This window comes from Mesoplodon bidens (genome assembly GCF_964165515.1).
Source record: "Mesoplodon bidens genome assembly, chromosome: 18".
In the NCBI taxonomy this organism is placed as follows: Eukaryota; Metazoa; Chordata; class Mammalia; order Artiodactyla; family Ziphiidae; genus Mesoplodon; species Mesoplodon bidens.
Window position 1 is genome coordinate 12,734,825 of NC_138175.1, and position 13,757 is coordinate 12,748,581.

Here is a 13,757-nt window from a genome sequence, read left to right on the forward strand (position 1 = left end):
ACCAACAGGGAGGGAACCCAGCCCCACCCATCAGCAGACAAGTGGATTAAAGTTTTACTGAGCTCTGCCCACCAGAGCAATAGCCACCTCTATCCACCACCAGTCCCTCCCATCAGGAAACTTGCACAAGTCTCTTAGATAGCCTCATCCACCAGAGGGCAGACAGCAGAAGCAAGAAGAACTACAATTACGCAGCCTGTGGAAGGAAAACCACATTCACAGAAAGACAGACAAAATGAAAAGGCAAAGGACTTTGTACCAGATGAAGGAACAAGATGAAACCCCAGAAAAACAACTAAATGAACAACCTTCATAGGCAACCTTCCAGAAAAAGAATTCAGAATAATCATAGTGAAGATGATCCAGGACCTCGGAAAAAGAATGGAGGCAAAGATCGCGAAGATGCAAGAAATGTTTAACAAACACCTAGAAGAATTAAAGAGCAAACAAACAGAGGCGAACAATACAATAACTGAAATGAAAAATGCACTAGAAGGAATCAATAGCAGAATAACTGAGGCAGAAGAACAGATAAGTGACCTGGAAGACAGGATGGTGGAATTCACTGCGGCAGAACAGAATAAAGAAAAAAGAATGAAAAGAAATGAAGACAGCCTAAGAGACCTCTGGGACAACATTAAACACACCAGCATTCACATTGTAGGGGTCCACAAGGAGAAGAGAGAGAGAAAGGACGCGAGAAAATATTTGAAGAGATTATAGTCGAAAAGTTACCTAACATGGGAAAGGAAACAGCCACCCAAGTCCAGGAAGCGCAGAGAGTCCCATACAGGATAAACCAAGGAGAAATACACCGAGACACATGGTAATCAAATTGACAAAAATTAAGCACAAAGGAAAAATTGAAAGCAGCAAGGGAAAAACGACAAATAACATACAAGGGAACTCCCATAAGGTTAACAGCTGATTTCTCAGCAGAAACTCTACAAGCCAGAGGGAGTGCCATGACATACTTAAAGTGATGAAAGGTAAGAACCTACAACCAAGATTACTCTACCTGGCAAGGATCTCATTCATATTCGATAGAGAAATCAAAAGCTTTACAGACAAGCAAAAGCTAAGAGAATTCACCACCACCAAACCAGCTCTACAATAAATGCTAAAGGAACTTCTCTAAGTGGGAAACACAAGGGAAGAAAAGATCTACAAAAACAAACCCAAAACAATTAAGAAAATGGTAATACGAACATACGTATCGAGGGCTTCCCTGGTGGCGCGGTGATTGAGAGTCCGCCTGCCGATGCAGGGGACATGGGTTCGTGCCCCAGTCTGGGAGGATCCCACATGCCGTGGAGCAGCTGGGCCCATGAGCCACGGCCGCTGAGCCTGCGCGTCCGGAGCCTGTGCTCCGCAACAGGAGAGGCCACAACAGTGAGAGGCCTGCGTACCGCAAAAAAAAAAAAAAAAAACTGAAGAAGAAAACACTAATGACTCACCTATTTCTCACTCATCCTTCTGGGATTCAGGTTAATGGTATCATTATCTAGGACCAAGAAGGTGCATGGTAGTGAGAAGAGAACGATGGCCCCAAAGATGGAGGATTCTGCTCAGAGATGGCACAGGCTGCCTCATTAAATCCATTCATATTTCACTGGCTGAAAGAAATCACAAGGCAAAGACTGAAATCAACAATTTGGAAAGTATAAGCCTTTTGGAAGACATGGCCTGATTGGGCTGGTGCCATGAAATATTCAGTCCCTATAAAATATATTGCACGGGACTTTCCTGGTGGCGCACTGGTTAAGAATCCACCTGCCAATGCAGGGGACACGGGTTTGATCCCTGGTCCAGGAAGATTCCACATGCCATGGAGCAACTAAGCCCATGAGCCACAAATACTAAGCCTGCACTCTAGAGCCCATGAGCCACAGCTACTGAGCCCACATGCTGCAATTACTGAAGCCCGCGTGCCTAGAGCCTGTGCTCTGCAGCAAGAGAAGCCACAGTAATAAGAAGCCCACACACCGCAACAAAGTGTAGCCCCCACACACCGCAACTAGAGAAGGCCCGCACAGAGCAACGAAAACCCAACACAGCCAAAAATCAATCAATCAATAAATAAAGTTTAAAAAAAAAGAAATGACTTTTTTAAATTTTATTTATTTATTTATTTATTTATTTATTTATATTGCAGTCCATCTATTTGGTCAAAATTATTGGCTTCTATCCCTAAAGTACACAGAATAATCTTACCCTTCTCCACCAGGCACAGTATGAAAGATTTTTCCAAACACAGTTAGGACTCAAAGCCCAACACCTCCATTCACACTCAAAGCAGCTGAAAGATCCAGATATAACTCTTCCTCATCAAAATATCAAAGAACAAAAGCCCATGCTATGAGCCAGTTAGAACATGGACTGGATCAACGTAATATCCTGTCATGATATGGAAGAAGAGGAGGGACACTGCACCCATTGAAACGTAGCAACAGCAAGATTCAGATGGGGGGACGTTTTGAGGAAGAGCTCCCTTTAGCTGAGAATGCTTTTCCCCCTAGTGTCTGATCCTAGATGAAGTCCCTACACCAGATACTTGGATGGCTTTTATGTTGCTTGGCCTCATTTGTAGGGGCATTAAAGGCTATAGCTCTTTGAGGGTTTTACCATCTGGATATAATATGAGGAGGTGCAGTTCACAAAATACTGTTTTTATCCAAGTTAAGTTTCTTTTAGTTAAAGCATGTGAATTTTCTGGTAATCGCACACATATATGTCAACAAAGGGAAACACACACAGTTAAAGACAAATTAACCTATCTAATTATATCTATTTCCAGGTGCAATTAGCCCATCCCCCAATTCATTGTGCCTAATTTTTCTGTTTCTCATCTTAAATATCTTGAGCTTATCAGTGTCTGTGGCAAAAGCACATACCATTTTTTTTCTGGTGGCAGTTTATAGTAATGCTGTCTTAAATAATAGAAGAATGATTGGTAGAAGTTATAATGCAATCACTGCTTTAAACCAAAGGTTTTAAGCCACAACCCAGGTTTTATTTTTGCTTTTTTTTAACTGTGTAAAGTTTTTGTTAGAAAATATGTCTCTAAGTTCATATTTCCTCATATAAATGATACAAAGTCTGCCTGTACACGTTATCTTGCAGTTCATACAATCTTTCTATCCCCTTCCATTTTTCCTGTTGAGGAACACATTTCTTTCTGAGCTCATTTCTCTCTAGCTGTTCCCAAGGTAATAGTAGCCAAGAGCACATGAGTCTTGACAGAGATATTCTGTTGTCTTTAAGTCAAGGCATAGAGTATTTGTCCCATTTCCTGCCTTCCAGTTTTTCACAGCTGATGTTTACCAAAAAAAATTTACAGCAGCAAAATTTACAGTTGCCATCTTTTCAGGATTCAATAAATTTTTCCATCACCCATGGTCTAGCCCCATGACAAATCCACATACATATTTTTTTCTTGTTAAAGTCATCACTTCAAAGTAAATAATTTAATAATTGTATCAGATGATTGTATTCAACCAGAGAAGCAGAATCAGTGTGTACGTGGAGATTTATTGCAAGGAACTGGCTTATGTGACTACAGAGAAGCCTTGGCAAGTCTAAAATCCATAAGGCAGATTAGAACTCTTGGGCAAGAGCTGATGCATCTATCAATAGGCAGAATTTCTTCCTCTCAGTGAAGCCTTCACTCAGTCCTTCTGGCCTCTCAGATGATTGACTTAGGCCCACCCAGATTATATAGGATAATCTCCCTTAGTCAAGTGATTATGAACTTTAATCACATCTACAAAATACCTTCACAGAAACTCCGAGTAGGTGAGTGTTTGAGTTACTAGGGTCTGTAGCCTAGCCATACTGACACAAAACTGACCAGCTCTGTTGATACCTTGTCAACTTGGAAACCATACACATCTCCTGAAACCATAAATAATTTCCAAATAAAGATAATAACAAAGTGGTATTTCTGCCTAATATGGTGCAACTATCATGCCTACAAGAGAAACATGCTAATCCTTTCCCCAAAGAGGATGCAACATCCTTGGCTGATGTGAATACTTCTCTTTTGATGCCCCTTAAATACGGTGATTTAATGTTAACTGTTATTAATACATCTTATATTGGATCATCAGGGAATAACAGCAGGAAGAAAGCACAATATTTTGTTAAGATTTATACATATTCATAATGCAATCCTCATAATTAGTATATCCTCATTTATGCAAATGGTCACATGGTAATAGCTGGTATTTGTAACTTTTCTTCTGTTAGGGAACCGTTGACCAAAACTGCCCGCCTTGGCCAGGTATGATGATAACCGCTTGCCTGAGTTGTCTCACAATAGGAGGTCCTGATAAAGAATGAAGTGCAACTAACCAGAATTCAGGAGGGGCCAAAAGGAGGAGGGAGTAGACGATGTGTCCTGCCAACTTCCCAGAAGCCCTCACGCTGAAATCCATCTTGACTGAGAGATGGGTGCGCCACCAGGAAGGACCCTGAGTCAGACGAAGTATGGGTCAATCAAGATGACTGGCCAGAGACAACCTGGAAACTAACCCCATTACCGTAAAACCTGAGACAGTGAGCCACATGGCAGGGCAGTTCCCCTGGGTTCCCTTACCCTACTGCTCTCCACCCAGATGCCCCTTCCCAATAAAGTCTTTTGCTTTGTCAGCATGTGTCTCCTTGGACAATTCATGTCCAAGTGTTAGACAAGAGCCCACTCTCAGGCCCTGGAAGGGGTCCCCACACTTCCTGCAACACTTCCACTATCAGTTCATATTTCCTTTGTCCTCAGTAACTACTTTGGATGGTTTTAGTTCTTTGCCTTGTCAGTGACCCAAATATATAGATATATATTTTTTATATTTATATTTATATATAAATGTATGTATATCTGTATATATATGATATATACAAACACACACCTATAAGAGTCTATTCTTATAGAACTACCTCCAGTACCGATGCCAAAAGCTTGGCCTCTGTGCACCAGTGCCAAATCGGATCTCAGAGACAGAGTTTTGGGTGAAGTAGAAAAGAATAGCTTTATTTCTTTGCCAGGCAAAGGGGACCACAGCAGGCTCAGCACTGAAAAACTGAGTGCCCCAACCTGGGAGGATTTGGTGAGGAGTTTTGTAGGAATGGTTCAAGGGCGGGGTTGTTAATAAGGATTAGGGTGTGTGCAGGGCCTGCACTCCTTTAATCCGGCCTCAGGTGGTCTCTTGAAGAGCTTCCCTGGTTTCTTTAATCTGGAATGAAGAATGCTAACATCTTCGATTTTTGGGGGGGTTGAGTTCTATAAAGAGCTCACAGATATTATGTGCATCCCTTGAAGCAGAACCAGGACCCTGCCCCAAGGCTACACTGTTGTTTCTTGGCCGCTCCTCCCTTGTCTCTGCATCCCCTTCCTTCCCTGATTAGCAACTGTTTGAAAGACTTCCTTGCCCAGGAGCCCCACAGGGTCCTGCTCGGTTTCAGTACCAACATCTGTATCATTGAGCGTTCAATCAGAGAAACAGAATCAGTAGCATTCTGAACTCAAGTCACATAGGGAACTTGTGAAATTATATACATACTTGTGTGTGTCCATACATACATACACATACACAAATAAAGACATTTATTAAATGTGGAAATGGCTTATACAATTGTGGGGACTGGCTAGGCAAGAATGAGATTTCTAGGGCAGGCCCTTTGGAAGGGCAGGCTGAAAGTCTCTGGCAGGAGATGAAGATGCTGTCCATAGGCGTGATTTCTTTTCCTTCAGGAATGCACCCAGATTTGCTCTTAAGACTTTTCGCTGATTGCATCAGCCCCACCCAGATTATCGAGGATAATCTCCTTTACTTAAATCCAACTGATTATATAATTCAATCAATTTAGAGACTACCTTCACAGCAACACCTAGATCAGTGTTTTTTTTAATAACTGTGGAATATAGAATAGCCAAGGTAACACATAAACCCTACTAACAATAATGGAAAGACATTTGTTTCAGTAAGGGCTGAGGAAAACAGGGAGCCTACAAAGTGACTAGGAATATCGATCTAATATTAAAATAATATCATCAAGCCAAAATAATTAAGAAACAGGAGTACTAAAAATTATAGAGAACAAAGCATATATTATAATATATATTGATATATACATATGTACTATGTAAAGTAGAAAGCACAGACTCTAAGTCATATTTGGGGAGATATTATAATAGATGCAAAATTAGAATCTGGTAGAATCTGTATTTCCTCTTAACCTGATTACTTCAAGTCTCTTCTAAAAAGTGTTAAATATTTAATGAAGGGATTAAATAGGAGGGTATTTAAGAAATGGGTGGGTCGCTCTGGGTGTTTTATAAATCCTGTGTCTTGCTTAGTTGTCCACTAATCTCTGCAGAATCTGGATACCTCTTCCCAAGATGGATTTGAACAGCACTGCAAGTGGTAAATTCCCATCTGTGTTTTACTCTCTTCTTTGATAATGCCACGTTTGTTTATTTTCCAGAGTTTATAAAAAGTAAAATCCCAATTATGATTAGAGGAATAGATTGTTGAAGCAGGAGCTATTTTGCAGTGATAAGTTGTATCAGGGGATTGATGGATGCTTTGAAGTTAGAGAATGCAATTTCAAATTTAAGAGACAGCCGTGAGTCCCATATGTGGGTTTTCAAAAGTCTTAAAGTTAACACTTTAAATGGAGAAAAATATATACGGAATACATAATATTTTACGTTTAGTTTATATCTAATAATTTAACATTTTATATTTATTTAAATGTATCTTATCATAAAGTAACAGTTTTGTGTATTGTATTTTATTTATCCTTTTAATGTTTTTCATATTTTACTTATTTCATTTATTTCCATTTATTTTCCTAACTCCTATTTTCTTTGCATGTAATTTTGTGGATTTCTAGTAACTTCTTCCTTTGGTAACTCAGAGATGACAGATTGTCATTTTTTCTATTATATATATATATTTGACCTATATGTTTCCAATTTTTTCTTTTGGCCACGCCGGGCTGCTTGTGGGACCTTAGTTCCCCAACCAAGGATTGAACCCAGGCCCTTGGCAGTGAGAGCATGGAGTCCTAACCACCGGACCACCAAGGAATTCCCATGTCTCCAATTTAGAATGACTTTAGGTATATCCCTAAAGTAAAAATACAGAATAATCATTGGATCTACAGACTTTCAACCTGAAATAAGATATATGCTCACCCAGTTTTTAATCCATAAACATATCCTTCATACTTCTCCCCATTTTCTCTTCATCAGACATACTATTACAAAAAGAAACCTGGCAAGGCAAGATTATTTACAACCAGAGTCAAAAGAATATCCTCCAAGCATGGTTTGAACATGACCCTTACCCTGAAAAAGCAAACAGGAAACAACTGGCCAAGGAAACTGGCATTCCAGAATCTAAAATTCAGGTTAGTTATCAGGTTTCTATTTCATTATCTGTCAGGTTCAAGGTAAAGAGAAAGGCCAAGCTTAGCACTGGCAGGTAATTCTCTTATGTTAGGTATGTTTCCCGAAGGTTTTTCCTGTTAAATAATATTTAAAACAAAATAAAAACAAGAATTACCTCTTTTACCAACGGTAGAAAACTGTAACTTCTTTTACCAATTGGTTGGGGGTAATCACTCTTGGAGAAAAGAATATACTGGTTGAGGCTCTCCAATAGGAGATAATTAAATCAACTTTTGAGATTTAGAGAATATAGGAAATTGGATCACTATAATGATATGGTATCAAGTACTGGAATATATACTGCAGAATAATGATTAATATATAATTATGAGGAACCTGTGGGGTAAGCACTCATGTGAATTCCCAATTCTCAAGCTAGTGGGTTTTTTTTTCACTAATATCTGAAATGTGATTCATACACAGGAGTGTATGAAATAAAATCCCATATTGTATCATTTTGAATAGAACTACTGATGTAAAAATAAAAATAAACTGGATTTCTTCAGTCAGCAGAGATAGCTGTAAATAATACAATTATACCAACTGAAACAGTATTGAAATCAATAAAGGTCAATAAAAAAGGTGCTTTCAGAGGAGAAAAATGAGTTCAGATTTTTGTTATCAAAAATAGTCTCCAGGGCTTCCCTGGTGGCGCAGTGGTTGAGAGTCCGCCTGCCGATGCAGGGGACACGGGTTCGTGCCCCTATCCCGGAAGATCCCACGTGCCGCGCAGCGGCTGGGCCCGCGAGCCATGGCCGCGGAGCCTGTGTGTCCGGAGCCTGTGCTCCGCAACGGGAGAGGCCACGGCAGTGAGAGGCCCGCGTACAGAAAAAAAAAAAAAAAAAAAAATAGTCTCCAATAAGTCACTATATATAAGGGCTATAAGGGCATCAGTCTGAGGGGACGCTGGGGAGAAGAAAAGTTCCTCTTTTCTTAATGCATTTGCTTTAGGTGTAGGAAACAGTTTTCCCAAATCCCAGAATAAAGTGCACTTTGGGGGACTAGCTGATGATTAGCTGCATGAGAGGTACTAGGCCCATTTGAACTGAGGTGGAGGATGGCAAGTCCAGGAAACAATGTAGGATGAGGTTGGTTCTGCAACTGTGTTCAGTAACTTACTCATTAGTTTCCAGTTTCCACTTGGGCCTAAGACTTCTTATTGGAAAATATTTTTATTAATTAATTTAAAGAATAGATATAACCTTTTAGCACAATGCCTGGGATATGAGTGCTACGTCAGATATTGGTTATAATTGACACCCTAATCTTACCATGAATTATCAAATTATCAAAATAAAACACTCAGAAATACTTAGAAAGTACCTTGCAATGCCAACTCCAGTAATGAGGAAACAAGCAGAATACAATTGGTTATGTTAGTGATAATAGTTTTAAAGCAAGATATATGGGGTCCCTAGGAGATTCATTATCTATTGCTGACTATGGGATGAAATAAGTAAAAGGAAGTGTAGGTGAGTTAGCCCTGCTCTTGACTATGGCTAATTCTACTGCCCTACATAATGAAATTCTTTTCTAAGATCAATCCCATATGTATTGTGTATTATGAAATGGTATTCTAATGAAAAGTTGATACAACACAAGGGAGAGAGAGAGAGAGAGAGAAAGAGAGAGAGAGAGAGAGATTGATTTCCTTTGAGAGAACTATACTGTTTTTCTTAAATCAGGGAAATTTATTTTGGATACCCTGAGGATGACCATACAAGAAATGCTAATTTGAGTTGAGAGCAGATTGTATACCGTCCTGAATTGTATGCTAATAATAGCATCAATCCCAGGATAATACATCGTCTTTCTCTTAGGGATATTATCCCAAGAGCAGTTGATCAATTAGTTTTGTTTAACTGCATTGATATTTGGACTGAGACTGAGTTACATGACTTTCACGTCGTCTTTTCCCACTCAGATTTGGTTTAAAAACCACAGAGCAAGACAGAGAAGATTGGGGTTCAGCTCCTCCTTAGGAGAAGACCAAACCCATGGACAGAACCAGCCTCAGCCTTATACTCAAGGTAAGAACCCACCAGTCCAAATGCAGTTCATCAGTGGGTCCCATTGAGAGGGGAATCAATTCTGCATGTTGTGCCCAAATTCTCCACAAAGAATCCTTAGTTTTGGAGCCAGTTACAGCTTGTTCTGGGTAACCTAAGGTCATCAATATAAGCATGGTCCCACAGTGGCTGGGATAGACAAATTCTGAGCAAGAAAGGCTTTGGACTTTTTGGTCCTGCTGCTCTAAGCAGGGCAACATCCTCCTCTTCTGTCATCTCAGGGGGATTCAGAGGGAGTAAGAGGTCAGCACTATCTTCCCAAGTTTGAGTTTCCAGCTTGAATGCAAAAATGTCCTAAAAACCCTTCTGTCCCTGTGTTATCTTTTAGAATACTTACCAAAAGGAGCTACACAAGACCACACATCCGTTTCAAGATCTCAATCAAACATTCTAGTTCAAGCCTTCAAGAGGAACCAGTTCTTTGATATTGCAAACAGGAAAACAGTAGCCAAACAGGCATTCCAGAATCGAGAATTCAAGTAAGTTTTATGTCTATGGCAGCAAATATCCCTAACCCATTAAACGATGTTACCCCGAGTGGTTGCTGGAAAACCTTGACTAACCTAGATTACCACGGCAATCAAGGACAAAGGCCTGGGATAGTAAACACCTGGCATTGCAAGTCACATTCCTGCAAACGGAAGAATTTTCTAATCAAATTGTCAGTGGGGCATCTATTCAGAATCACCAGCAGCAAAACTGTGGGAAAATGTGAAAGTTAATGCCTGTTTTGAGAACACTCTTGTTGGGTTTTCTAAAGCTTGGCACTGCTGTCATTTGGGGCCAGACAATTCTTTCTTGGGAGGGGCAGTCCGTGCCAGGTACAGTGTTCTTCAGCATTCCTGGCCTCTACCCACTAGATATCCTGCCCATCTCTCCTTCCCCCACTTTTAACACCCCCCAAAAAAATCTACAAGCATAGTCAAATAGAGGAACAAAAGCACCCTCATTAGTACCTTCCTCTACCTAAGCTATGGGGATAGTGGTTCCGTATACATTCAACACTCATGACTAGGAAGCATGTTCATAGGTCTATCAGCACAATGACCCTCATAAACACTTATCTGTGTTTATTAATCCTTTTTCAGATTTATACACGTTTACAAGGTATGTATTCCTGTGCAAACACTGATTAATAGGAGGAAAATGTCAACCTCGTCAAGAGACCTTGTTCCCTGATCCATCATTGAAATTGAAGGGTGGATCCTATAGCATATGCCTTTTTAGCCAGAGTTTCAATTCATCTATAGTTGATTGCTGAATGTGCTATGACCTAAATCTATGTGTTTGTATGTATGTATATGTATACATATACATACATACACACACATATATATACACACACACACTTATGCATATGCACATATATACGTGTCCACACACATATGTACATATATACACATACTGAACACATGAACAAGGGCAATTAATTTCATACACACACACACACACACACACACACACACACACACACACACACACACACACACACACCCTCTCTCTTGAGATTTGGGCCTATATAATAGGCCCTTTGCTTTACACAGTTTGAGAACAGAGCCAGAATCGCTTGTCTTATGATGTCCATGTCTCAGTTTTTCTCACGGAGATGTGGTTTCAGGACCCAGGATCTCTGTACCCTGGGCAGAGCAGAAGTGAGCCTGTGAATTCCTTGGTAGATGGCCCAAGTGGGAGACCTGGTCTGACAGCTCAGCAGCACGAAATTGACCTATGTACTCTCCCAAGCAGATCTCATCATTTTGCTTCATCCAGTTCTCTCAGCAGGAGCCAACCATTTCTACCTGTTCTTCTCCCATCCCACGTATCCTCTGTCCCTTGTGTGATCCAAGGACAAAGTGTCATGATGCAGCCCATACAGGCTGTGCAGAGAGGAGAGAACTCTCCCTCTACTCTAACACTTGGGAATTATGTGCCAGTACTGCTGACTATGGGAGGAGACCCAGATACTCAGTATCCTTTCTGGCCCCAATACCAAGAAGAACGCCAGGATCACCAAGAACAGACTTACATGGGAGTACTGCAGTTGGAAGACTATTCTCAGCCTCAAGCTGAGCACAAAAAACAACCACTACAGGATCTGAGCCAGGTGGACATATCTTACTTTCTGCAGTGGTGGGATGAGTGCTGCCAAGCTCTGATTGCAGAGTGGGATCCTCAAAAAGGGACCCACTGAGACAGACTGGTGGCCACAGCACACAGAGTCAGCTGGAGAACCATCTCATGCCCTCAGCCAACCGCACCAGCAATATATAGAAACCTCAAGAAGCCTTTAGTTCAACTCCTGCCATCCACAGATTGTCAGTAAAAAGTACAAACTTTTTTGAATCCTGATCCACAGGAAGAGGACCCTCCAGGATTTTCAGGCTCTTCTGAACACTTTGCAAAGCTCACCAGGGCTTGAGCTTCAGGAGGAAGAAGATAGCATTCTGAACCTGATCCAGTCCTCCTTTCTTTTGATGCAGATCACAGCAATTTAAAGAACAATGAATAAGGAGGTCATCCTGTCAGAGGCAAAACTAAAGCAGGGGGAAGGAAAAACCAGTTGGAAACCCACATGGAGGTTGTTTTTCTTGTGGGCTGTGGTTATCTTCTATAGTCCACTAAGTGAAGGATTGTTTCCAAGCTCCACACTGCCTATGGCAGCACCATGGGCACTAGGTGGTGGACATGTCTGCTGAATTCTTCCAGAAAAAAAGTATTTTACTCACAAATATGACCTTCCCTCTTTAATCACCACGTCCTCCACAGTCTGGAAAACCCACAAACTGTAACCTAACTCAGGTGAGAATAGATCTCTGAGGGACATATTAGAACTTCTTTCCCTCCTGGCATCATGTGAGGGCAAACTTGAAATTAGTTCATTGTGCAGAAAACGAAGGGATGCTGTACTTCCTGATGATGTGAGCTCATAAAAATGAGCTTTTCCCCAAAGCTCCGAGGGTTTAAACTGGGAACTAGATACTACCTCAGCATCCATCATTACGGGAATGATTAAATGGATTAGGACAAATCCATAATACTGAGTAATCTTCACTTAGAAGTGTATTTTTATTTTGACTACTTAAAACATACAAAAAATTACAAGGAAATTATAATAGCAATACCATATCATCAGTGAACATAGTCTAATGATGCTAATATTTCCACTTTTTTAGTTTTTTGTATATATTTGCATATATGTATATATATATATGTCCATAATATTTCTCCTCTTATTATATATACATTATACTTTCATCTAAAACCTGGGATAATCATTCTCATTCTCAGTCTTCCCCCTTCTTTTGAAAAGCTAAATTCTGAAAACAGATTTTGGTATATGTGGGTTTACCTTGGCAATAAAAATGTCTTTAAAAAATATCACTTCTTTGTTCATTTTATCAATTTGCTTTGTTTTGTCATATTTGCTTTGTTTACTTTCCATATGAAGGTGTTGAAAGAAGATCAGTACGCATACATCTAGTTCTACAAAGATACCAGTTTTGCACAAATATAGTCATGAGGTGGACATCCTTCTGGTATCTGGGTGAGTTACATGCAAGAGTTCTCTAGATGTTTATACACTGAAGCACAAGTGCCAGAATATTCCAACATCAGTATTTACGGCCAAATAACACTCAGCACAAGTTATTTTTCCTAATATGAGCTGTATCTTCATTAACCACTTAGGGAAATAAAACTCACATGCATATGTGCAGGTATTAGTGGCACAAATCTACAAAAAAAATCTGGGGGAGGGTGGGAGGGAGGGAGGTGCATGAGGGAAGGGATGTGGGAACAGATGTATATGTATGACTGATTCACTTTGTTATAAAGCAGAAACTAATTAAAAAAATAAATAAATAAACTTAAAAAAAAATGGATAAAAAAAAAAAAAAAAAAAAAAAATCTGATATGTTTAACAGTGTTGATACCATGCCTAGTTTGATTTTTAAATTGCTCCCCAACATGATTCTCATGTGGTCAGAGATGAGAGGTCCTAGTATCTTTCCTGTACTTCAAACACATATGTGGACAGAGTTCTCCAACTTATGAAAACAAGTCTGATTATTTGTGAAGGGAAAACTATACATTTGTGTCTACAGTCTACTTCATTTATATGCATATCTGTATCTCCATGTTTATATGTATGGATCTATGTAAATATATTATCTATTGTTCATCTACATTGTCTCTACAGCTCCCCTCCATACTCTTCTCTATGCCTATCTCTATATCAT

At 40.0% G+C, this 13,757-nt stretch overlaps 1 protein-coding gene and 1 long non-coding RNA gene across 4 annotated transcripts in view; one reads left to right on the forward strand and one right to left on the reverse strand.

The window, feature by feature from the left end:
* LOC308606402 overlaps positions 1–1,612 on the reverse strand; it is a 104,118-nt gene extending 102,506 nt beyond the window's left edge. For all 3 annotated transcript variants that reach the window (XR_014013810.1, XR_014013811.1, XR_014013812.1), the window contains exon 1: positions 1,458–1,612. This is a non-coding gene — a long non-coding RNA (uncharacterized lncRNA). The remainder of the gene's footprint in view (positions 1–1,457) is intronic.
* A 2,134-nt stretch (positions 1,613–3,746) lies between these two features.
* On the forward strand, positions 3,747–11,710 carry DUXB (double homeobox B; the record flags this gene model as incomplete). Its single annotated transcript, XM_081215995.1, has 5 exons — positions 3,747–3,795; positions 7,253–7,410; positions 9,375–9,480; positions 9,848–9,998; positions 11,290–11,710. The coding sequence occupies 5 exons, from the start codon at positions 3,747–3,749 to the stop codon at positions 11,708–11,710; spliced, it is 885 nt and encodes a 294-aa protein (XP_081072121.1).
* Positions 11,711–13,757: the final 2,047 nt, after the last annotated feature.